Source organism: Conger conger, chromosome 18 (assembly GCF_963514075.1).
Source record: "Conger conger chromosome 18, fConCon1.1, whole genome shotgun sequence".
Lineage (NCBI taxonomy): Eukaryota > Metazoa > Chordata > Actinopteri > Anguilliformes > Congridae > Conger > Conger conger.
Genome location: NC_083777.1, coordinates 14,235,031 through 14,259,957, shown reverse-complemented (window position 1 = coordinate 14,259,957; position 24,927 = coordinate 14,235,031). Strand labels below are relative to the sequence as shown.

The following is a 24,927-nucleotide window of genomic DNA, read 5'->3' as shown; positions in this document are numbered from 1 at the left end:
TTCAATTCAATTCAATAAAAAATATTTATTCATCCCCAAGGGGGCAATTAAGGAGAAGTAGGCATTGCACAGTATGTATTTACAAAAAAACAACAACAACAACAACATGTCAATATGCACATGACAGGGACACGGCATATGCCATAAGGTAAAAATGCTGCATCATCATTCACTGATTAGGAAAAAATGAATAAATGCATTTTTTTAAAATGCATTTTATTTACTTATTATTTATAATGAAGCAGATGTTGCACCACTGGAAACAGCCTGTTAAGCCCTCCAGTCCAGAAGAGGGCGTTGCGCTTACCCTGGCCCCACAGCGTGATGCACTGCTGCTCGTGGGTCTGGCAGATGCCGTTGTAGCAGTAGCCGTCGACGCTGTGACAGGCGTGGCCATCATGCATGTAGACGTTGGCGGGACAGTGGGGGTGGGCACCGGTGCAGAATTCGGGAAGGTCGCAGGAGTTTGCGGACTCTCGGCAGGGCGTCCCAGCTGGCTTCAGCTACAGGACAGAGACAAACAGTGAATGGCAACTGGACTGTATTTATGTAGCCCATTTCCATTAACTAGGGCTACACAAAGCGCTTCACAATTAATGCCTTTGTAATAGAAATACCATATACCTATTTAACCACTGTGTATTAATTAAGTAGTCAATCATTCATTTATATTCATTTGTATCCATTTATATAATTTATAGTCTTTGGTATTTATTTCATCTTTTATATTAATTTGATTGTTTGATTGATTCATTTGAGCTTAAAAGTTGCAGAATGTGTATTCGAAAGCTTAATGTGATGGAAAATTACTAGCCAATTGATCACGTTATTTTTATCAAATATTATTTCTGTGTCTGTTGCACCATTGAGTCACAGGGAACTTTAGAAAACCTCTTAAGAAAAGAGAGACAGACCTGGAGCGGTTCGGCCATGTGTGTATAAATGTTTCTGTGTGGGCGTGCGCGCACAGACACCCGCCTGGCTGACTCGTTAAAACATCGAAGGTTGCGACTGTCTTGTGTGTCTTCCCTAACCCAAACCCCCCCTCTACCTGTGTAGGACAGAGATGGGGACAACTGAGCTATAAGAAAGTTGTTTTTGAAATATGATTTTGAGACTTATAGCACACCTGAGTGGTGTGTTATAACCTCTCCTATTTGCAAATAAAAATAGCTAAGCTTAAAGAGTGTTTTCTCTCATTCTCTCCAATTACTGTCATGTTGTGAGGCAAAATTCTCATCAGGCGCAATTGTGAGGGGTCTTGCTCAGGGACAGTTTGACACACCCATGGCGGGAGATCGAACCGGTAACCTTCTGACTGCCCGACGACTGCTCTTACCTAGGGCCACAAGCCCCACTGCATTACACAACATACGACTGCATTACAGTACATTACATTACAGTATGTCAGATAACATCACATCCTATTGGACCTGATGAAATGACATTACATTGCATCAGATTATATTAAATGCATGACATCATGACAGCATGTGCAGTTATGCTACAGTACATTGCAGTCGCATCCCGTGGCATCACTGATTCAAGTCATATTGAATCAGTGGTTCAATTTTCTGAGTTTGTCTGTATTTTATAAAATCCTGCTCTTAATATAATACAACCTGACATATGCTAGAATATCAAATACAAATGTTTCTAATATTACACTGCAACAGCTACGTGCCTACTCCAACTTGCATGCAAGTGGTCAACTCAACAGAAGGTAATGAACCAAAGGTTGAAACCACTGCACATGACATTATGCCACATCACATGACAAAGGTGCTGATTGGAAATAAATTCCTCTGTTTCAGAACACTAGTCAATGATTTACATATTGAACACGCCCAGGGCTGCCATGAGAAACCTCCACAAACTTCAGAATGACCAGCATTCCTTTACCTGACCATGTACAGTAATTCTTGTGCACATTGAAATACTGCATACTGAGATGAAATAAAGCCTGAAAGTCAGAAATATATTTTTTCCAAGGACAGAATATTCAAGTACGTTTCTAAAAGGGAAAGAAAAAAAAGTATCTCTGCCTTTGTCTCCAGAGACACTGTACAGTAAAGCAGCTAAAGACAATTTGAAAAGTTCACTTCCACAGAAATTGTTTTAATTTACCGTAGAATTTCTGTCATCATGTACCAGTGGGTGTGTATGTGAATCAAATGTTTGTGGGTGTGTATGTGAATCAAATGTTCCTTTCCACTCCAATCAAAATTCTTTTCACACAGTGGCACGAATCCTCATTTGACGTCCCCCTCCTCATTTGACGTCAGTCAAAAACTCCCCCCGAAAGATCTGTTTCACTTATGCATAGGTCACATCATAGGTCCGTTCGGCTTTAACGCAATGAAATGTAGGGATCATATGCTCTGAGTAAAACACGCTCTGTTGGAGTTAATTTGACGCATTGTCGGGAGTGCCTCACCTGGCAGTCTGTGCAACACTGTCCGTGAGCACAAACAGCACCGTCCTTCAGCGTGCAGGTTGTGGCGTTGCAGCAGGGATTGGTACACTCCTGAGAGAAGAACAGCACAGGGATGTTACTGCAGGTACACACACCTGCTGTTCGGGCCAGCGGTACCAGGAGGGAGGGGGTAGGGCAGTAAGATCTCCCCAGGTCAAGAGCGGAACGGCTGCTCACAGTTAATGTCCACCCTCCCTGGAAACCAGGGTGGATACCAGTTCAATGTCATTGTAGCGCATCCCCAAGAACGTACAAGGACAGCATACACGGTGTGTCTGTGTGTATGTGTACGGTGTGTATATCTGTCTGCCTGTGTATGTATGCGTGTGTGTGTGTGTGTGTGTGTGTGTGTGTGTGTGTGACCTTGTGCGCATGTGTTTGTTTGCATGTGTACGACACTATGTGTGCATGTGTGCAAATGTTTGACGTGTGTGTGTGTCCTAGCTATTCAGATCAAGGGGATGTGATGTCACAGGAAGACTCTCCTTAAGTAGAGATGTTCCTTGGCCTCTATCACAATGAGAGGAAAGGGACAGTTCTTGGGGGGGTTGAGTCTGTCCAGACCCCTTCACAGGCCCTTTCCCCTGCCGAGGGTGAGGACTGGAGCCCCTCCACACGGCCCTCTGAGCTGAAGACGTGTCGGTAGGTCGCCGTGGGAACGGTTCGTGGACAGTTCATAAGAGTTGGCTCCTATCTGTCAGGCTGACGTCAGCTTATTGTTTGCTTGCAGAGAGACTCTTTTATCCTTGATCAAACCGCGCATCTGTCCGCGCCTCTCCCCACCCCCTTCAGCCCCCAAAGATCTGTCCAATCAGATGCCCCATTTTAGCACTGCTGGGGGACTTCCCAACGTGTTATGAATTAAGCAGATATCAAGGCACTCCCGTTTTATAAAAATTCTGGAAAGAAAGGAGTGCCTTTGTTTTTTTTATATACTTTATAAACCGTGGCTAAATAGAATGGTTTTTCGATTCACTTTTTATATCTCTGTTTAGGAGGTTTTATATAGCTTCCTCTGCTTTGTTATATTCTGGTTTCTAAGTACATGGAGTTATGTGGCAATACAGATTATGCAGATTACTTCATAGTTAGAACCAATCAGATAACCTGAAAAATCCAATTCCAATTATACTTACTCAGAAAAAGTGTCTGAGGAGGTACATTTCCAAGGATCAAATTTCCCAAATGTACCCTGAAAGTACAAATGGTCCATTTTCTTAGCCAAAAATGGTACAAGGGTTTGAACCATTTCAGACATTTTTTTATACCTATATTTCTAAGTGAACAGAGAAAGTAAACTGCACAGCTGCTATAAAGGTACTTTTAATTGTTTGGTGTTATACACATTTCTCTGAAATACAGGAAGAAAGAACTTTTTGTAGGTACTTTATTGTCCCCGTGGGGAAATTAGTTTTCGGTAGAAAATCATTGTTGGTGGTGTTACATAAAAACAGGCACAGCACATAGAGACAGACATATAACATCGACAGATCAGATCTGAAGTCCAAAATTAATAAAAATTATATAAAAAAAATAAATAAATAAATAAAACGCGGTGCACTATAACAACTGCTGGTAGTTACGACATATATAACAAAATAAGAGTAGTGCTCTGGCTGGACCCGCTAGACAGAGTTAAACAAATATAAATATAAAATATAAAATATAAATATAAAAAAAATATATATAAAATATGTGGGTTAGACCTTACCATTCAGGGATTTAATCACCTGTGGTATGAATGAATGTTTGGACCTGTTTTTTGAAAAGGCTGGCTGCCGGAACCTACGCCCAGAAGGTAACCGGTCGAAGGCTGTACACAGAAAGTGCTTGGGGTCAGAGATGATTTTTTCTGCTTTCTTGAGAGACCTAGTTCTGTAACTTTCTTCTAAGCTGGTCAGTTTAAAGCCCAGCAATTTGCCGGCACTGGTTACAGTTTTCCTCAGGGTTTTCTTCTGTGCTTCTGTTGCATTACCAAACCAGCAAATAAGGCCAAAAGTTAAAACACTCTCAACAAAGGCACTGTAAAACATCTTAAGCATGGTGAGATTGACATCAAATAAGGCTAACTTTTTAAGAAAGTAAAGCCTTTGCTGGCTCTTTAGATGCATCAGATGTATGATAATAGAAGGTCTGAGAATAAAGTCTGGGCATTCTGTTAATTTTGAATCGTCATCTAAAAATGTGCAACATTTATGTATTTATCTATTTTTGCGACAGAAACAAGGAGTCTAGTTCTTTGACATTTTCCATTGTCGCCTTCAAGGCAGATTGTCTGTTCTCCATATAAACAGCGCTGATGCAAATATGAAGCGACTCTACAAACAAAGTCTGTGTTTAAATAGCCTAATCTCACTCCTCTCATGCAATGCTGCACTCTGCCACACCATTGATTAAATCGGCAAAAACATTGGGTCTCATGCAAGAACATTTTTCTATTCTTATCATACAAGTATCTTAGTTTTTTCGAACGAAGGGCTCATACGGGTGTGCCACGTTGGATCTAACAAATGCACCTAACTTTAGGCAACTGTCCTAAATGTCCATTATAATACAGTACATATATGGTACTGCATGTTGGTTCTGTCAGGTAGATGGCCAATGGGATTAACAAGAACAAGGGAAGACTGATGGGCTCGACTGCCGTTTTTTGGAGAATATAATAATATGGTGGACCATATGGTGGGTCTTGTTTTCCTCATAAACTGTCCACTAAAATACCTTTCTGAAAACATACTGTCTGAAACAAGAAATAAGCAATACATTTGCTGAATCAAATTTGATTCGCAACACCTAGTTTGAAAGTTTGATCAGAGTTTTGTATGCCAGGTGAGCTACGCTGACTTGCCCTGCAAGGCTCTTGTTTAAATGACTCATACAACCGGTCGGTATTACTGGTAAATGTTGTTCCTACCTAAGAAAAAATTTGAAAGGAGAGAAAATTGGTGAATGCGCCAAGTTCTCTTTAAGGTGCGCGCTACACTTTGGTGGTGGCTGAGGCCAGTTTCCCCCTCATCACTGTAAAGTGCTTTGACCGTGGTCTGCAGCACTGGAGCCGTTAGCGTGTCACTGCGATGCATCTTGTGCCTAACCTGTTTATCCTCAAAGCCTATGACGAAAACCCCTGTAATGACACTCCAGATGTTTTGCGCCATGTCTTGCCAAGCTCTGTGTTGCCTGCTACCCAGATGTGAGTCTTTTTAATGCCATCTGTCAGTTTTTGTTTTGAGTCAAAGAAACCACTCCCATCTCCCCTTATCCAAAGTAGTGGGGCTGAGCACGTTCCACGGTTGTGGGCCACTTTTTGCTATTTTTCCTGCTGTAAAATCCAACAACAAAGCAGGTCATGAGCTGGTCTAGCTTGGTATAAGCTGGTCAACCAGCTAATAGTGGTAGCTTATGAGAACTGGTAGATGATCTATGAGCTATTAACTGTTTCATGGTTTGAGCTGGTCAAACCATCTCGAGCTGGGAGCTGTTCTGAACAGGCCAACCAGCTACCAGCTGTTTCAAAACCTAGCTTGGGCTGTTTTTTGTCAGGGGGGTTGTGCGGATTCGTACCTCCAGCTCACCGCAGTCACACTCCTCTCCTTCCTCCACATAGCCGTTTCCACATTTCTGCCCGCCGTAGAGCACCTTGATCTCGGGCACGTTAAACAGACACATCCCCACGCCCTTCTCCAGACTGGCTGTCAGGTCCTTCTTGCTGCAGCTGCTGAACACGGTTGGAAAAGGATACCTGCGATAAAGGGGGGGGGGGGGGGGAGGTTTTAGAACAGCAGGGACAGCAGCAAGGATTGTTCTGACCTCACTCATCATTTAAATCGGCAACTTCCAATCACCTCAAAATGCGAAAAGAAGAACTATTGAGTCTGAAGTGATTGGCCGATTAATTTGGATTTGGTACGCACGACCAATTAAACCGCCGTGAAATTGATTTCAAAGGAAAGAGGATTGTCAAAGGGCATTAAAAATGCAAAAGCTCTGTAAGTCTCACTAGTTCAATTGCACAGGGATTCTGGGAAATGTGTTTTGAATATCCGTTCTGGGATGGACAGACAGGGTGCGTCTTTCTACAGGGGAAAGGGCACAGGCCTAAATATGCCTAATCCGTCTGCTTTATTTCAAGCCTGAAGCTCATTTAATTGAACAGTCTTTTTATTGTAATGTACGTGCCAGGTTGGGTCCGTGTTTGCATGCATGGGTCTGTTTTTTGTGTATGTTTGAGTGTTATGTGTGTGTGTGTGTGTGTGTGTTTGTGTGAAGGATCTATTCCAGGAAGTTTCCATTATCAGAACAAAGAACAAACTGACTGCTTGCCAGTGAGAAAGATCTACTCTCGCAGCCAATTCTCTGTGCAATTTAAAGTCTCTGATTACAGTTCCCAGTACGAGTGCCGTGGCAAGCTCTTAGACGTGACAGTTGAAGCACGTCTTCCAGAACGTGCGTATGCAAGGACAACTAGGTCTCCTAACAGCCAATGAGCAGAGCAGATGAGAGACTGGCTCTGCCACTGAGCATCATACTCGCTTCAGTGGTAAACGGTACAACTGGGCAAGAGTCGAGAAAACAACGGAAAAAAGCAGGTTCGAGAATGAGCTGTCTGTAGGAAGCTTGCCTCGGCCTCCAATGAATTTTCACGGTCTGCTGGCGTCCAATGCGCTTCACAGCAGTTTCCAATTCACTGAAATAAACAAACAGGAAAAGGAGCAGAGAGCAGATTTGTTTCGTCTGCGAAGATAAAGTGTTTCCACACACACAACAAAAGTGTGTGTGTGCGTGTGTGTTTGAGTGTGGGACAGTGGCCCCAAGGAAGAAAATTACCTGTTCTTCTTTCACTTGCCTTTTCCCCTATTCTGTCAATCTTTTAACATTTTTTTCCAATCCCACCCAATGTCTAAATTGTGAGCTATGTACAAACATATTTAGCCCATTTGCTTCACACTGCAGCCACAAACCATGTATGCGGGGGCAGAGGAGACCCAGTCATCCACATACGCAGAGAGCTAGCCATGGGTGCCTGGATGGTCAACAGGGATTGCTTGAGCAATGAACAAGTCTAACCCAGCCTTGCAAAGCCCTGTAGCGCTACCAGCCACAGTCAGTGCTGGCCTGACTGCATGAATGGTCTACAAACATCTGCGCAGACTGCAAACATCTGCAGTCTACAAACATCTGCATAGCCGGCAAACATCTGCGCAGCCTGCAACTGCACATCATCAACTCTGTTACATTAGGAGTGCACAAGTTTGTCTTTTTCATTGTCCTCTCAATGTGTTGTAAGAACAATTCCATTGAGACTTCCTTAGATGCATTTAATTAGGGACCAGGGCTTCTTAGACCAAACAAAATACATTTCTTCCATTAGCTCCCCAACGGAATTGTTTCCACAATAAGCCTTTGAGTGTGTTTGCACTGAAATGCCTTCATTTTAACATATAATGTTAAAATGAACACCCTGTGACTGTTATTACAGCTGTACAGTTCCAGGAAACCATAGAGAATACAGTATGCTTTGTGTAATGATATTAGCCTAAATCACATCACAGGCTCACTGTGCTTCTAGCAATGTAATAATGGTTTTGAGGGGCTCATGTATTTATATTTTCATATTTATGTGACATGCACTATTATCCAAAGTTGCCAGCAGCAGAGTGCTGAAGACAAAACACTGCTGTAAATAAACATGATACAGCCTATGGCATGGACTTATTTTTTCAGTAAAAGAACATTTTCGAAATAAATGACTTAAAATAAATGTACTTGTCTTTCTTCTGCTTAAATGAAAATAATTTGAATTATTTTAAATCCATTTTAATAGAAATATGCAGTATTATCAGATTATGGTAAGGAAGGCGGTAAGGATTATGGTTCAGGCAAGTTTATGTTCATAATTGGTTTGCACCCTTGCATTTACACTGACTGGTTTGGAAATATGATCGCTCACATACAGTAATTTTGGTTGGGGTACTTCTGTTGTCTCCTCTTCTAAATCACTGTGAATGAGAGCATCTGCTAAATTAAATGAGATTATACTATGGCCCTGAAAAATAACCAACCACTGAGGGAAAATGCGACATTCTGATTGGCCGTGTCACGTGGGTGTGCATTATTTTCATATAATGAGAACAGATCAAAAGGTGTGCAGATTTTTTTCACAGAGAAACTTAATTCAACAAATATCAATGTGCACCACATATATAAATTAGAAATACATTGCATAGTGTAAGTAGTCCGGTTATCATAGCACACCTGCCAACAAAAATATCTTACTATAGGCTATTGAGTTGCACTTTGCATTTTGCAATCAGTTATGAGGAAAAAATTGTCCTCCAAAAGTATTTGAACAGCTAGTTCAATTGCTTTGTCTTTGCTATACACTGAAGACAATTTAGTTTGAGGTCAAAAGATGTACATGAGATGACAGATCCAAATATCAGCTTTTATTTCCTGGTAAAATTTGTTAAACAATTTAGAACATATCACCTTTTGTATCAGGCCACCCACTTTTTAGGTGAGCAAAAGTATTGGAAAATGTGACTGACAGCTGTTTCTTGTTGCCCAGGTGTGTCCCGTTGAGATTGAATGGTTAAATAATACATAGTTCTGAATGTCTACTCTTGGTTTTAGCCTTGAGTTTTGCCTGTGAAGACGGCATTTGTGTTAGAAAAGACAAAACACCATGAAGAAAAGAGAGCTGTCTTTGGGAGAAAAGCAAGCCATTTTGAAGCTTAGAAAAGAGGGGAAAACCATTGCACAAGCATTGGGGATAGCTTGTACAACAACTCGGAATGTCCTGAAAAAGACAGAAATCGCTGGCATCCTGAGCAACAGACATCAAACCGGCCTACCAAGGAAAACAACAGCAGTTGATGACAGAAACATTGTGAGAGCTGTGAAGTAAAACCCCAAAACATCAGGCAGTAACATCACAAACAATCTCTGCAGGGCAGGGCTGAAGATACCTCAATCAATCATTCGAAGAAGACTTGGAGAGCAATTTAGAGGCTATACCACAAGATGCAAACAACTCATCAGTCGTAAGAATTGGACGCTGAGATTACGTTTTACAAAGAACGGAGATGAGCCACAAAAGTTCTGGAACAAGTTTTATGGACTGATGAGACCACGATTAACCGCTACCAAAGTGATGGAAAGGCCAAAGTGTGGAGAAAGAAGGGATCTGCTCATGAACCAAACCATACAACCTCATCTGTGAAGCACAGTGGAGGAATTATTTCCTCATAACTGACTTGTTCATAAGGTATTATCCCTTACTTGTTACTAATAACACAATAGCTTAATGTCAAACACGAATGCACGGTAGCTCAATGCAAAGTAGCAATTGAAACATTACATTTATTAAGTACAGCAGGCTATGGCAAGCAAGAATATTCCTCTGAGAATAGAAACACATAATATTCACTTTCTTATTTGGCAGCACTGCATATTTCCCAAGTGACAGAGCTTACAGGAAGTGACTTTTGGCTCATCCGTTATTATAGCTTAATAAGATAATTGACTGTTTCCTTCAGTATAATCTCCAAGAACTGGGAAGAAATTGAGAGTGTGCAGCGATGACCAGAGCCAGTTCCATTTAAAGCAGTTTAAAAGCAGTGTAATTCCATTAAACCAACAGCCCAACACACTTTCCTTTGCACAGCACAGGGTACAAGCTCTGCAGAGAGATTGCCTATTGATTGCTGTGCTGGGATGTAACCAAATCAAGTAGACAGTCACAATAACTTAATAATGTTACTACAGGCCTAATTTTAATGGCTATTGTTCCATGTCAGGATGAAGCTAACGTGATTAATCCCTCAGGCTGATGTCCTGTTTCAGTCTGCAACCTTTGTCTGGATGAAAATCTGGGGCAGGGGCTACAGGAACTGGTGGCCTTTGTGGATGTCAGACAGGATTATCTTCAGGAAGACATGGATGAGCTCGGCTGCTCGGCAAATGGCTGCTAAGACACAAGGGCAGCTGGGGCGGCACTGGTTTCTCAGCCGTGCACTGGGTCTAATGCCGCGTGTTATCCAGGTGAACTTGGAAACCCGTAGCTCCGACTTGGGAGTTCGGAATCTCAAGCTCGGAGTGTTCACTTCGTAGCAACCATTAAAAACATGACGGCTGGCAAGAATCTCCCTCCTAAAAAAGCTGCTCAAGCTTGATGTTGAAACCGTTGGTAGCTGGTTGACCAGTTCAGACCAGCTCCCAGCTTGACATGGTTTGACTAGTTCAAGCTATGTTTTGAAACAGGTGACGGCTGGTTGGCAAGCTAAAGGTTGGAGATTGCTGGTATAGCTGGATTTTACAGCAGGGTGCAGGCCATGTCACCAGAAGAGAGACTCAGGATCCCTGAGCCTCCACAGCCCCAGAGAGGAGAGCGTGTTCCAGGCCGGAAGCGGAGAGACGCCAAAATGTGACGGGTTCTGCAAACCAAGTCCGCAGCTCAATCGGGATCCTCTGGGAAGGAAAAAAGTATCCCATCAAAGGGAGAGCTGGGATGCCAGGGTGGTGTTTATAGCTGACCTGGCCCACCAGAGGCCTTTCAATGAGCTATTCTGCGTGGCTTTGTGATTTTTCTTCTGTATTAGACCGCGGAAGACAGGAGACCCAAGGGAGCCCAAACAGTGTAAAACAGGCCACTGTGCCGTCAGACTCCAAATTAGCCCTCAGAAACTCACAGGGATATGTAATTCCTCCTCTGCCCACAGCTAATATAATAACGCTGTCATAAAACACACTTTAATTAAATTTAATAACGACCAGCACTGCTGATTATGTACTTGCATTTGTTAGGTGAAGCCCAATGAAACTCTCCTGGGTGTCTTTGGAATGAGAATTCTAAAATAAAATAAAATACATACAGAAAAAATGACATCCGAATGTATTGTGAAAAAGGATTAACTCCGTGGGGAATGTAAATGAACTGTAAAACACCAAACGCCATGCAACTTTTCTTATCATAAGCCCCGTGGTTACCAATCCCACGGCTTTCATTCAATGAGGTATTTAAATAACACTGAAGGATTAAAATAACATATTCAATATACATGCATATATTTAGCTGGTTCCTCATAAAATTAAATGTTAGTTATGCAAGACTGCACGCATGACAAAACGCATATTACAGAAGGTGCAACACGTTGGTTCCAGCAGCAGAGAGAAGCTTAAAAATTGAACAAGCTAGTTCAACGACTGTTCCAGTGTGTTCCAGACAGTATCCATGTGAATACACCATAGACTGCTGAAAACATATGGACCGAGTATCTGTTACGTATGTCACCCACTGACTGTCCATGTGCAAGTGAAAAGCGGTTTTAATCGTAAAGTCAAGTTACGGGCGCCGCCATGTTGTGCAATTTGGAGTGTGGCTCCTCCATTAAGCAAGTGAGACTCAGCAGTGATGCAAACCATCCCTGATTAGTCCGCAAAGTATTATTGTATTGTCCTAATAACACTATAAATTAAAGAAAAACAGGGCATGAAAAGACTTAAGGACAGCTTAAGGACAAACAGATTGCAACAACATTTTCTTGTGGGGAAAAAAATATTGACTTTGCATTTGTACTGTTACCACTGACTTGCCATTGACATTGAATGGGTGGCTGAAGTACCTATACCGGAGCCAGTGGCCCCAGTGAGCAGTGCCTCTCGACAAGACCAGGAAATGAGTGTGAGACGAAGCACGGTTTTGGTGGCTTGGAATAGACATGCACGCATAAGTGAGAATAGTGTTACCGTGCTTCCCCTGGACATGGTCCAGAAAAAATCTCAGCTGGGTCCAGTAAAAACACACAAGCCCATCGTTCCCCAAAGTCACTAAGAGACTGGATCTGAAAACTCGAGCCATTTTGCGAAGGACGCTCAAACCTGGTTTCCTACACCAGGCCCCTGGGCTTTCCAGGCTGGGCTTAGATTCAGATTCAAAAACCAGCACTGGACGTCTGGATGCACTTACAAATTGGTGCCTTTCTTTAAAAAAAGAAAAACAAACAGCTGGGAAACTCATCAAAAATGCTTCAGTGTTTGTCATGATCCAACATTCATCATGAGACCAAAAAGTAGCTTTCAGAGCAGGGGTTAAATTATTTGGTTGTCTGGTCTGCACTCTAGGTGTATTGTATGAATCTCTGTATTCTCCTCAGGAGACCTTGGAGGTCAGGTGACCCTCGCAACCCTGGAATTCATAGAAACTGTCATCCTCACAAATAAAATGCAGTTTCAAGCACTCTTCTGCAAAAGCATATGGAACAACAATTAAATAGGGAATCTTGTGTGTACAAATATTATAATAAAAACATAAACGCAATCAAACCATTTGGGAATAATGTGCAATTAAACTTTAGCAAGGCCCACTTAGCCAAATGTTAATGATTATTTTGTATATCACCAACATAGTGCAGTTAATGGGGAATTAAGGCCTCGTTTGCAAACCATTACGTAATGATGCTTGTTTGGGACTAATGAAGCAGCTACAAATGATTTTCTGGGCTGTGTAAATCCCTCATCTTAGCCTAGCCGACATTAACAGTGCTGTAGCAGTGGCCTTTAGCTCGAACAATGCCTTTGGCAGAATGCCTTCTCTCAAGCACACAGGCTTAATTCGGTGTAGCACCTTGTCTCTTGTGGTGTCATTCATAATTTGATGTACGATTAACAAGACAAATGTTAGCTTATAGTTTCTAGCCGCCGCAGAAACAATTCAAGCTTGGTTTTTGAACACGAATACTCACAAACTTTTACCGACATTCTGAAAAGGTAAGAAAAACACCACCGGTGGGAGAAAAGGACCCCAGAAATATGTAGCAAATATTGATCTTCTTTTTGATTTCAAAACCAACTTGAAATCCAAAATAGAACATTTTCTGTCTGTAACAATTAGAATAGAGTACAGCATGTTGCCTGTGTTCATTCCGCTTGCTGAAAACACATCCAGTCCCCAGCTTTACTGTGGGCCAGATCACAACCTATCCTGAAGGGCGTGACACCAAAAATTTTGCATAAAAACATTTGCCGTCTTGAACGCACGTCAGGACTGTACCACCTGCAGGACTCACCCGGTGGAGGGGGTCATGATACAGCCCCCCCGGTCCACGGTCATCCTGCAGCCGCAGCCCCTCTCCGGGGTGTCGTGGTTCATCCCAAAGTTGTGCCCCAGCTCGTGGGCCAGGGTCACTGCCGCCCCCAACGGGTTGTCAGAATGGTCCTAAAGAGGGAGAAAAGTTGGCTGTTTAAACATTCTACTCTTATTTTACTTCAACATAACCAAATAGTAAAATATTCAGTGTAATAGAGTACCTGTAGCCCCTAATGGACTCATACTCATATAAACAGTGTTAGTGTTGACTGAACACTGGGATTTTTACTGTGCAGGGAAGTCAGCCGAGGGCTAAACTCTCATTGACGTCCTGGGGAATGTAAGTTGATGCAAGCAGCCAGATATAAACGCTCAGGAGGAGTAAGGCAGCCATTTTGAGGAAATCCACTGTGATACCCTTATAGTAAGCAGTAAGCCTAGCTATTTTCCTCCTTTTTTCCCCTCCTGCCTATGGCCAATATATCCATCTGCAATTGATATGCACTTGTGCCTTTTTAATTTCTATATCCTTCATTAAATATTGTGTTGCCTATTCTTGACTATTTTTCTTGGTGCCTTTTCTGGCAAATTCTATGTTTGGGCATTTCGAATTTGGCGATCACATGCCACTCCCATGAAAATACGGTAACATTAGCATACAAATATATGGAACCTAACTTGGCTAGCCTGAGCGATATTACAGCTCTGAATTTGCCGAGTAGAGGATGAGCTTTTCGATTTTGACAACATTACAGGTTTCGCAATTGCACAAGAAAATAATTAGCTTACTAACTAGCAAAATGTTAGACAGATTAAGATGGTATTTTATATGATTAATAATTCACTCTCACCTCGATTTTGGTCCTATTTCACAATGATTGAATGACAAACTGCGCAATGTTATTTTCAACCAGCAGATGCTGCTGTTCGATGTCACCTTGCGACGCAGTCGGATATTTAAACATTTTTTAAATCAATTTTCTTTTTTTAATTCAAGGTTAGTTAAGGTGGGCCGTTTTTTTGTTTAGGCGGCCTGCCTTAACCACTGCGGGAAACGCTGCTGTGTTTCTAACCCTGCTGAATGATCCAGTGTCTTTACTGCCGTGTGGAAGACAAAATTGCTCCCTCTTCACCCATACTGTTCTGTTTCAAATACATTTTTACATTATATCTAAACTCCAACAGTCGAAATGTTCCCCGAAGTCTTCCCAGAACTTGCCACTTTGACCCGCACACCAAATTCAAATTTAGGTATTTATATGCACAGCAGTAAAATTTCAACTGCAGATTAATTAAATCCATAACCTAAAATTTAGGAAGTGTACATTTTAGAAGTTCATAATATGAACATATTATGCTTCAGCTGTGTAACAGGAGACTTTGATCAATTAGGTCAAGATCTGCTTATTGGGGAACATAGGCATATGGAGACAGGCAGCACAAGTAGCCAAAAGAAAAGAGCAGTGTGGTATAACGGCTAGCAAACAAGGCTTTGGATACAGGTAGTGGGGTTGATTCCCCGATGGGACATTGCCAGTCATGCCAATGAGCAAATATCCAGAAAATATCCAGCATACAGTAAGGGCACATCCAGCGTGAAAGGGGTATATGTAAAATGTACGTCGTTAAAGTTTCTCTGGATGATATAGGAAGGGTATAAAATTAAAGGTGCAGGAATTTGACCTTGTTCTAGTAATTAACTCTTGGCTGCAGTAGCTCCAGGAACAGTACTTTGTTTCTATATGGCTACAGTTTATATTTTTCCTCCTCCCACAAGTTGTTTATCATCCCTCGTAGAAATATAAACGCTGCATCTCGTGTAATTCTTGGCACAGTGATTTATGTAATAACGACTTGCCTCGCTGTGACATTTCTAATCTTGAATGAGCTCCCTGTTGTGCAGCTCATGATGGTAATAAGTGCCATTTCCTCAACAAAAACCCACATTCATCCCAGAGCCTGTTTTATTCTCCCCGAATCATTGTAATGGGCAGAGGGTCTGGCTGAGAATGAACAGGGCAGCTCACACTGAATGTGTTCTTGTGTAGTTCTGCATTATTAGACAGGTGAAGCATTGGATTGGGCCTGAGGGCAGGCCATAGATAGCACATTTTACTCTTCTTGGGCTGTTGTACGCTGCTGAAAAACAAGTCAAACTTGGTTTTGAAACAGCTGGCAGCTGGTTGACCAGCTCAGACAAGCTACCAGCACTAGCTGGTTGACCAGCTCATACCCAGCTAGACTAGCTTATGACCAGTTTGACCAGCTCATTTAAAATTTTACAGGAAGGTATTGTTCAGTTTTTTACCACAATTCTGTCAGATTTACTGTATACAGGATGTTCCCCTCTGCATTATCTATGGAATAACATGGCCCCTTTGAAGACAGGGAGTTGTCTCATTAGAGCGTCACTCACCATGACGATGCCCCCGGATTGTTCCACTGTGCACATGCTCATTATGGGGGCCATGCCAATCGTAGTGCCCTGGAAGTAAACTCCGCTGTGAAGACAGAAGGTCAAGGGGGTTAGAGAAAGACCCTCAGACCCACAAAAAATGTTTTTGTGTGTGTATGTGAGCATATAGTGCAGTATTTCTACAGTGCCACGATTTCTATACTTTTGGCTCTGTACTCCAGCAAATTGGATTTGAAATGAAACAATGACTATAAGGTTAAAATGTTTTTCTTTCTTAATTCTCAGCCTCATAATGGCTTCCTTGACTGTCATTGGCACAACTATGGTCCTTGTGTTGACAAAGGCCAATAACTCCAAAGGCAATCAAATCCTAGAGTATTGAGTACACCTGACTAATCAGAAGCCGTCATTTCACATCCAATGCACTAGAAATTATCAAATTATACCACAAATATATATTAATTATACCCAAATACTTACAGACTGCACTGTATGAGTGTGAATGTGGATGTGCATGTATCTGCACCTGGGTGTTCTGTATGCGCATGGTGTGTGTGAATTATGTGTGTGTGTGCTCATGTGTATGCGTGTGCGTGTGCATGTTTAGCAGAGCTAGCGTCCCCGACCTGATGAGCTGGGCGTTGTCGTGGGGTCTCTGGGGCAGCAGTTTCAGTTTCCTCCAGTCCAGGAACTCATGCAGTGTGGTGAAGGGGTCCTGAGTGATGGGGCACTTATCTCCGTCACTCCACACCTCCAGCCCCACCAGAGCGACGCGGATATTCAATGCTCTGTAGAACTGAGAGACACAGGGAGTGCTCTGAGGTTCACATGAACAAGTGGACTCCTGATACATTTAATGGGCTAACACTGACCAGGATAATTGCATCTATCAACCCAGTTCAATCCAAGAAAGGTAAGATAATAGCAATACAACTCATTACTATACTACTTCATAAGCACTACATAACCTTTCAAAAAATGTTTGTGAACAACCAAAACTATTCATAGGGCAAGTTAAAGTCACTACTGACATACCAACCGATACACTACTAGGGTTTGGTATTGTTTGTTTTTTATCGACTGTGATTCTGATTCCTCATCAAATCCGGTTCTTGTTGGATTCCAGTTCTCATGCTTATCATATTTTTAAAATTTGTATTTCATTTTGGTAAAAAAAATAGAGCAAAAAGAAGATTCCCAGTTACAGTAGGATGATCTGGAGGAGCGGTGATAGTGCTCACTAAACTTTTTTTACATTACCTGAGCAACAAATCTGGGGTTTTATGACTGGGATTGCGAAAACACCATGCTGCAGTTTCAAATGTTTCAACATTCTCCCTTAATTTACCACAGCAATTCAAAGACTGTACTTGTATTGCCACTTTGTCACTACAGACCATTTACTCCGATCAGCCATGTTGTAAACAACAGTGTACATGTTATGATGATGTACAACGTAGCCAGGCAGTTGATTAAAACGTTTTATATATATTATTTATGCTCAATTATTTTGATAATACACTTTATGGATTCAATAAGAAAATTAGAAATTGTCCTAATTAATTATGAATTATTGGTTCTTGGAAATTTGGAATTCCAATTTAGAACCGGATCTCGATACTCAACCCTGTACACCACATTCACATTTGCATTTACTGACATAATAATTTAATTTAATGCATTCCATTTATGAATGCCAACTGCATGTAGTGCTATGAAGTTGCTAGCATATGTCATGCTTCTGAAGGAGTTATGTAGGACCAGTCATAGAAAGTGGGGGGCTGTATTGCACACTCACTCTTACCTTGTCCACATAGTTGGCAATCTCAGCCAGTCTCTGCTTCACCCTCTCCAGGTCTTTTCCTTGTTTCTGAAACTGGTCATTGGCACAAGCTCAACATCAGCGGAGAGATCAACTCTCTATAGTGCTTTGAAATTCACAAAATCCCTCATTCACAAACGGAAATGGCATCAATTTAACTAAGCTGTGTGGGTATTCGACAGATGCTACCAATGTGTTCACCTTCTGACATTGACACTGAATGGACAGGCTGTCATACTGTTTGCCATCTGGAAAATAAGGCTAATTGTATTTGTATTTGTATGCTGACTGACAAGACCCCTGTTGTAAAATCCAGCTATTCTTGCTTGACCAGCTTGAACATTTAGTTGGTCATGAAGCTGGTCTAGCTGGGTATGAGCTGGTCAACAAACTAGTGCTGGTAGCATCTCTGTGCTGGTAACTGGTTTTCAGCTGTTTCCAAACATAGCTAGAGTTGGTGAAACCATGTCAAGCTGGGAGCTGGTCTGAGCAGGCCAACCAGCTAAACCATGTCGAACTGGGAGCTGGTGTGAATTGGTCAACCAGCTACCAGCTGTTTCAAAACCTAGGCTGAGCTGTTTTTTCAGCAGGGAGATTCATGGCTGTCAACACTGAACCTCCAACCTTCATGTTCCACTGCTGATGGTCAGCGGTCCGAGTGGTCCTTCCTTTCTGTTGACCCCATGGCAGTTCCCAGCTTCCTGTAAGGCTGGGCTCTGCCCCTGCCATTACTCACTGACCAAACTCTTAAACGGAAGAGTGCCGTTTAAGTGCCGTTTGCCCACGCACATCCTGGCTTGGTCATGGTTTTTGGCCCAGAAATAATGTTCCTAATGCAGAGTGCGGGGTTGGCATACAGCGGATGGTACCCGAGTGAGCACTGACCTCTCTGTTGTCGGCAACGATGATCAACTCCACGTACTTGGTGGTCTTTTGGGCCTGCCTTTTGTGCTGTTAAAAGTATGTGAGAGAGAAAGAGAGAGCGAGAGGCACGTTGCTTTTCACTTAGGTTACTGACTGTCTGAAAAGGCCAACCTACTGTAGAAAAGTGTACCATATTCTCTGGAGGGCTCTTTAGATGTCTCTTCTGACTAACCAATAAAGAGCACTAAAGCACTAGCACTAAAATAAACTACTTTACAATAAACTATCCTTTCTGGTGCACAAATGTTTTTGTATTATTGTATTGTATTATTTATGGACACACTAGTATCATACTATGTTGATTTTTCAAAAGATGGCCCTTGTGTTTTGCTACCAGTCATTGATATGTTTATACTTCTGTGAAAAATGAGATTGCTTCTGAACATGAGCATCATTACAGAAAGGTCATATCTATCCTTCACAAATCCACACATATCCTCCAAATGCCTCTTTTCTTGTCATGTATCTCCTTCTTTTTTAAAAATGCCCCAGTATTTTCCATGAAGGCCCTCCAGTGCTCGCTGTAAAATGGGCAATAAGAAACTATGGCAAAGTTTCTTATGATGAGCTATTGATCTGAACTTTCTGAGTCCTTATTGAGTCTGAGTCATTGGATTGCCTAGATTGTTTGGTACGAAATGAGGTTTATTTGGGTGAAGTATATCTCACATGCACAGTGCCTTGACGTTGAGTGTTTTTCTCAGAGAGGAACAGTACTTATGTTACTGTTCATGGCATTTCTTGGCCTCTCGTATGGCTAGGCTAAAGCGGAATAGGAGCTGATAGTTGAGATTGCCATCTTTGGTTCTCTGCCCGCCGCTCCGCCATGTCACTGTGATTTGGCCACGTGGCATGTTGAGCCAAACACATGTCCTGTGCCATCAAGCACTGTCTGATCTGCTTAGGCTTATTTGTGTTCTTCGAGTGATTAGCCCAATGGCCTGTTCTGGGTCCTGGGTTCGATAGACCATGGCCACTTTCACAAACGCAGATTAAGCCTAGTCCAAGACTAAATTAAATTTATAATGGAGATTCTTCATACCAAAATCAATTCAGTCCAGGACTAATCTCAATCTGTGTCTGTGAAACTCCCCCCACGTCATCCACCAGGGCCCTGCATGGCCATCTTTCGAGCCCTGCCAACAAGTTACCTTTGGCATGTTCAAGGGGTGATATCGTAACTTTTTTTCATGCGTAATGTGATGTATTCATTTTCACATACTGTATTATTCATTTGTATAACTGTACTAAATGAAACACTTGGGATAAGTGCCCTGCTCAAGACTGTCAATGGTCGTGTCTCACCAGGCACTTAAACTTTCAACCTATAAGGCCAGCTACTTAATGACTGCACTGCACTGCATGCTTAAACAACTTCTAAGCCCTTATAATCAGTTTTTTGTATTACTGAGTTAACATGTTTCCCTGAGTTTGGTTTTGATTACATTTGATCTAACTGAGTTTGATTAAATCCAGAGGTTGGAGCCAATTATCTTTGCAGAGCTTGTTGAAGGAACACTGTCTTTACACACGTCAGTCGAATGCACTGCATGTAATGCCCTTTTCCAGCAGTCAGGATTGCTCTGCGAGATTGTGGAGCCTTTGGTTATCTGTTTGGTAGAAAATTGAATCTTTTTGTACCATCTGGATAAATTGTCTTATCTGGGGCCAATCTTAATGCAGAAGCTGTTTTTTTCAGGAACAAGACTGACAGAGCAGGTTAATTCCAAAGCCCAGATCTTCTAGCCAGTCTGCCGCCAAACATGACATTTCACAGATAAAGGTGGGGAAAGTGCGATTTACACTGAGTGAATCATAATTTCTTCAGCTAAAAGAGAATGGAGGGAGTAAAAGAAACAATAAGCAGGATAAATCATCTACAGAATGTACAAAATCTCCTGAAGACCGTCTTATGTGCTGGGAATTACTGGTTCATCAATGAGCTGAAGGCATTATGTTATTGTCAGAGCATATTACACGGATTTGGATCACTGCCTCCGTAATAATCAATTTTACATGTCCCTCAGAAAAAAATAACCTCAATCAATGAGGATCAGCATCACAGGGCAAAACAAAATGCTCCATAATTTTTTGTTTGTAAAATATAGACTATACTATTGTTAAGTAAGGGATAATACCCTATGGGGCTATAACTGCCCAACAGGGTTGTGCTACGGCCCAGCGCAAAGCTATTAATCAGTTATGAGTTATTTCCTCATAACTGCCTCGTTCATAGGGTATTATCCCGCTTATATCATGGCTAACTTGACAAATTTTTAGTTTAGAAACAAATGTATTAATTGAAACACAATGGTAACAAGGGAGAAAAAAGAGTCCATGTTGCTGAGAAAAAATTGCTTTGCGCAGTCTAAAATTGCCTGCTGCGACTAAAAGTCAACTGCATCATTGCCAAAGAAAAGTTAATCGGCAAAAGGAAATACGTTAGGCTATTAACTAATGTTAGCTCGCAAAATAATGGCAAGCAATTTATAGAAATGTGACACTGTATTCCAGACTTCAGTGCCATGCAAACTGAACAGAGCCCTTCCTGCACTAAGGAAGCGACTGAATACACCTGACTAATAAGAAACAGCTGAGATGCCAATTGACCAATTACTTTTGGTGACCTAATCTAGAGGGACTATGTATCAAAAGTCAGTTAAACTCATATTCATGGTTTCATTTCAAACCCAATGTGAGTACAGAACAAAAACTGAACCACTGTCCTGATTTATGGAAACGTTTCTTATGATGAGCTATTGATCCAAACTGTCTGAGTCCTTATTGAGTCTGAGTCATTGGATTGCCTAGATTATTTGGTACTAAATGGAAGGTTTATTTGGGTGAAGTATATCACATATGCACAGTGTCTTGAAATGTAGTGTTTTCTCTGGCTTTTCTCTGAGAGGAACAGTACACTTATGTACTCAAGTATGGCTCGGCTAATCACAGTAATCACAGTCATCCCAAAGGAAGGCAAGGACTTAACTAAGTGTCCTTCATACAGACCAGTAGCACTATTAAGAATTATAACAAGGAAATAAAAAACTTATATAAAAAAATATATAAGATGCTTGAGGACAACATGGACCCCGACAATAGCATTCAACAAGTTGGAAATTACATTGATGGGCTGTTGTCTGGATGCTGCATCTATAATCGAGGACTCAATACTTGTGCCATTTCCCCGTGCATTTGATTCACTTCCTTGCTGCTTAAGAACCACATAAATGCGTGTTCATACTGTATATAATTGTTGGCCAAATTCAACCATTGACAGAGAGAGTTCTTACCCTGGTATTGAAGGATCTGAAGAGGCTTCCGGGGTTGTCTGGGGAGACTGCTGATATGTTGTGTCCATGACCGCAAGTACCAAAGGGAAACCGAAGATTCTCCCCTCTGTAAATCAAGTGAGTCCCATTGTCCGGACGGAATGCTGGCTCCAGGATCAAGGTTTTACTTTCAAGTGAGATGAATCCCCTGCAAAGTCAATGATTTGTGAAATTGGAACATATTTTGGTAAAACAACAATGTAACATTTAATGATCTATCATTGTGACAGCAAAGACAACGTATTCCTTGAATTCCTTGGCAACAGCCAAGCTAACAATTTCTGGTTTCTAGAACATTCTGGCAAAGTAATGGCAAACATTCCCCAGGATGTCGCCTTACTGAACCCTCCCTGGATGACTGTTACTTTTGTGACAAGAAGCACTGCTTAAAATGGTTGCTTGAAAATTATTGTAATGATGGATATAAATCAGTGTCCCTGTGTGTTATGAGTTTGATGAATTGTGTGTGTTTTTGTAGGCAACCCTACCTGTGTAGTAAAATGTCCACATCCAGGATACTAGTTAATATGGCTTTTCAGTTGTGCTATTCTAGTTTTTTAAAAATATTTGAAATATGGATACTCACAAAGTGCAACAAATCTGACATTTCTTTTTTGGCAAATATTCTCCATTATGATTTTTCAACAGTAAATGATGGAGATACAGTATTCTTGGTAAGTTTGCATGCATGATATTCTTGGTTAGAGTAATATATACATTTAAAGACAGTTTGGGGAATGTTCTCTTCTTCCCACAACCAAATGGAAATAATTTTAATTTTCCACAATGTTCTTCAAATGTTTTGCATTATCTAGGATGACAGTGTTTCTGCAACACACAGCCAGCAGTTTTTCCATTGTCAAAACAAGACATTAGCTCAGACCAAGTGATGAAAAACCACAGGCTGAAAGTTGCATGACACATGCATTTCATCTGAGATCAGCCAAAATGAGTCAAATGAAATGTTTATTGGGATTGGGTCATTTTAGGATGCAAAGTTCCCTTTGTTTGAATTATTTCTTCTCACACCGGATGTATTTTGCACTCCAAATTAAATCCATCTCCGCAGCCTTTGATCGAGACACAGCCCCAAATGTCACAATGATATTCTACAGTGATTAAATTGTTTGTCCATAACCACTTTTGTGCTTTGCAAAATATCCTTTTTCCAAAATCTAATTTTATGGTATCTGGCCTGTATAATGCATCTTACGACTTTCAGAAACTTTACAACAATTTCAGTTGGATTTCTTAAGCAACACATTTTAGTGTTGAAATGGCCCAAGAACCCAGACAGACGGAAGGCACTACATGGCCCTGGCTATAGCCTAATACTTTGGATATCTTTGGTTTGGTGGTCCATCTTTGATCTTTCCTGATTGGTGAGAAGATATTGCTGATGAGTCACGTCACATTGTTTGTCAAATAACTCTGTTTTTGTCTGTGATGGCTATAGATATCTGAGTTTCAGAATGTGGTGGAACAAAAAGCAATGCAGTCCTCCTAATGAGTTTGATAATTAGCATTATAACTCCAAGGAAGTCAAAGGCATTTGTTGGCTAATGCCCTAAGTAGATTCTAATGCTTACAGGTGATATTTACTTATATAATTATAGCTCCTTAACATTTACTGAACGATCATCATTAGACTTTATGTGTTTGCTATGTAGATGGCATATAAAAAACATTTCTCATCACGTACTGTATTTGTACTTGACGACAATTAAGCTGGCGATGTGTGTAGGCTCAACAGGAGTTTTATCATTTCCAAATGTTCAGTCAGAGCTGTGGGATGCCCTAGGAGGGGATGGAGAATAATGGGATGAAAGCATAATACAAAATATGCCCTTCCTTTTTCGGGGGGGATCTGAGAATTTTATGGGTTCCTTGATTGGACCATGTGGAACTAATCTCTGAATTACATGTGTTAGAAAGCACTGGCCTCTGTTGACCCTTGAGAAGGAGATGGTTGAAGGTGTGCAGAAACTCTATCGCCCAAAACAAAAAAAGTTCTGCCCATTTGAACAATTCCACCTTAGCTGCTGTTTAAGGCTAAACAAATAGACCTAAAGCTCACTGGTAAACTTACCTGAGACCATTGCAGGTGCTGATGCTGACATCTGAATGCTCATGACCCTGTACTTCACCGTGGTAGTAGCAATTTACCTGGAAAATTGCCCAATTAGAGACACCCCTATACAAATGTACCAGAGATATATTGAAATCAAATGCATACGTGGAATACTGCAACTCTTTGAAATATATGAGCCATATACCAATCGAACTGTGATTAGCATAGTTTGCCTGTGCAAGGAAAATGTCTGGCCTGGCCTGGTCGGAAAGCACAACCCCTGTGTTTAGGCTGGCAAAATACCATTCAAATACAATCCAACAGCCAGAAAAATGCAGCACTCAGTGTGAAATTTCATGAAAAAGTCACAATAAAACTTCCATAAGCAAACACTCGGACTGCTACTTCCAGGAGCAGGTGACTGTTACAGTGGCTCATGCACGTCTCCATGTTTCCGAGGCACGTGACTCGGAAGCAGTAAGAGAGAGGTCATGCGACATACAGAGCTTGCCAGAATGTGAGATCAAGGCTTGTAATAATGCACATTTACTAATGACCTCAATGCAAATATGAATAAATACATAAATGTACTGCCATCAGATTAAATCTGAAAACAATGCAGCTGAATATGTTTAGAACTGTCATTAATACTGCCCCTTCATCTCCCATGCATTCTGCTCTGATTGTTCTTAGGGAAGTGAAAGGATTGTGATCTGTAAATAGGGTACATTCTGGGCTGGGCACGCTACAACCCAAAAGCTCAGATCATTCTTTCTTTCAAAAGAATCCCATTACTGTTCCTC

General features: G+C 41.4%; 1 protein-coding gene across 2 annotated transcripts in view; it reads right to left on the bottom strand.

Annotated features, from left to right (window-relative positions):
* The window catches only part of LOC133118698 (disintegrin and metalloproteinase domain-containing protein 12-like), an 86,088-nt gene that overhangs the window by 14,488 nt on the left and 46,673 nt on the right, over positions 1-24,927 (bottom strand). For both annotated transcript variants that reach the window (XM_061228851.1, XM_061228852.1), the window contains exons 5-14: positions 24,143-24,219; positions 22,015-22,201; positions 18,683-18,748; positions 17,780-17,851; positions 16,602-16,771; positions 15,976-16,060; positions 13,540-13,688; positions 6,038-6,215; positions 2,438-2,527; positions 308-503 (exon numbers count right to left, since the gene is read on the bottom strand). In XM_061228851.1, coding sequence (XP_061084835.1) covers positions 308-503; positions 2,438-2,527; positions 6,038-6,215; positions 13,540-13,688; positions 15,976-16,060; positions 16,602-16,771; positions 17,780-17,851; positions 18,683-18,748; positions 22,015-22,201; positions 24,143-24,219 — 1,270 coding nt within the window. The remainder of the gene's footprint in view (positions 1-307; positions 504-2,437; positions 2,528-6,037; positions 6,216-13,539; positions 13,689-15,975; positions 16,061-16,601; positions 16,772-17,779; positions 17,852-18,682; positions 18,749-22,014; positions 22,202-24,142; positions 24,220-24,927) is intronic.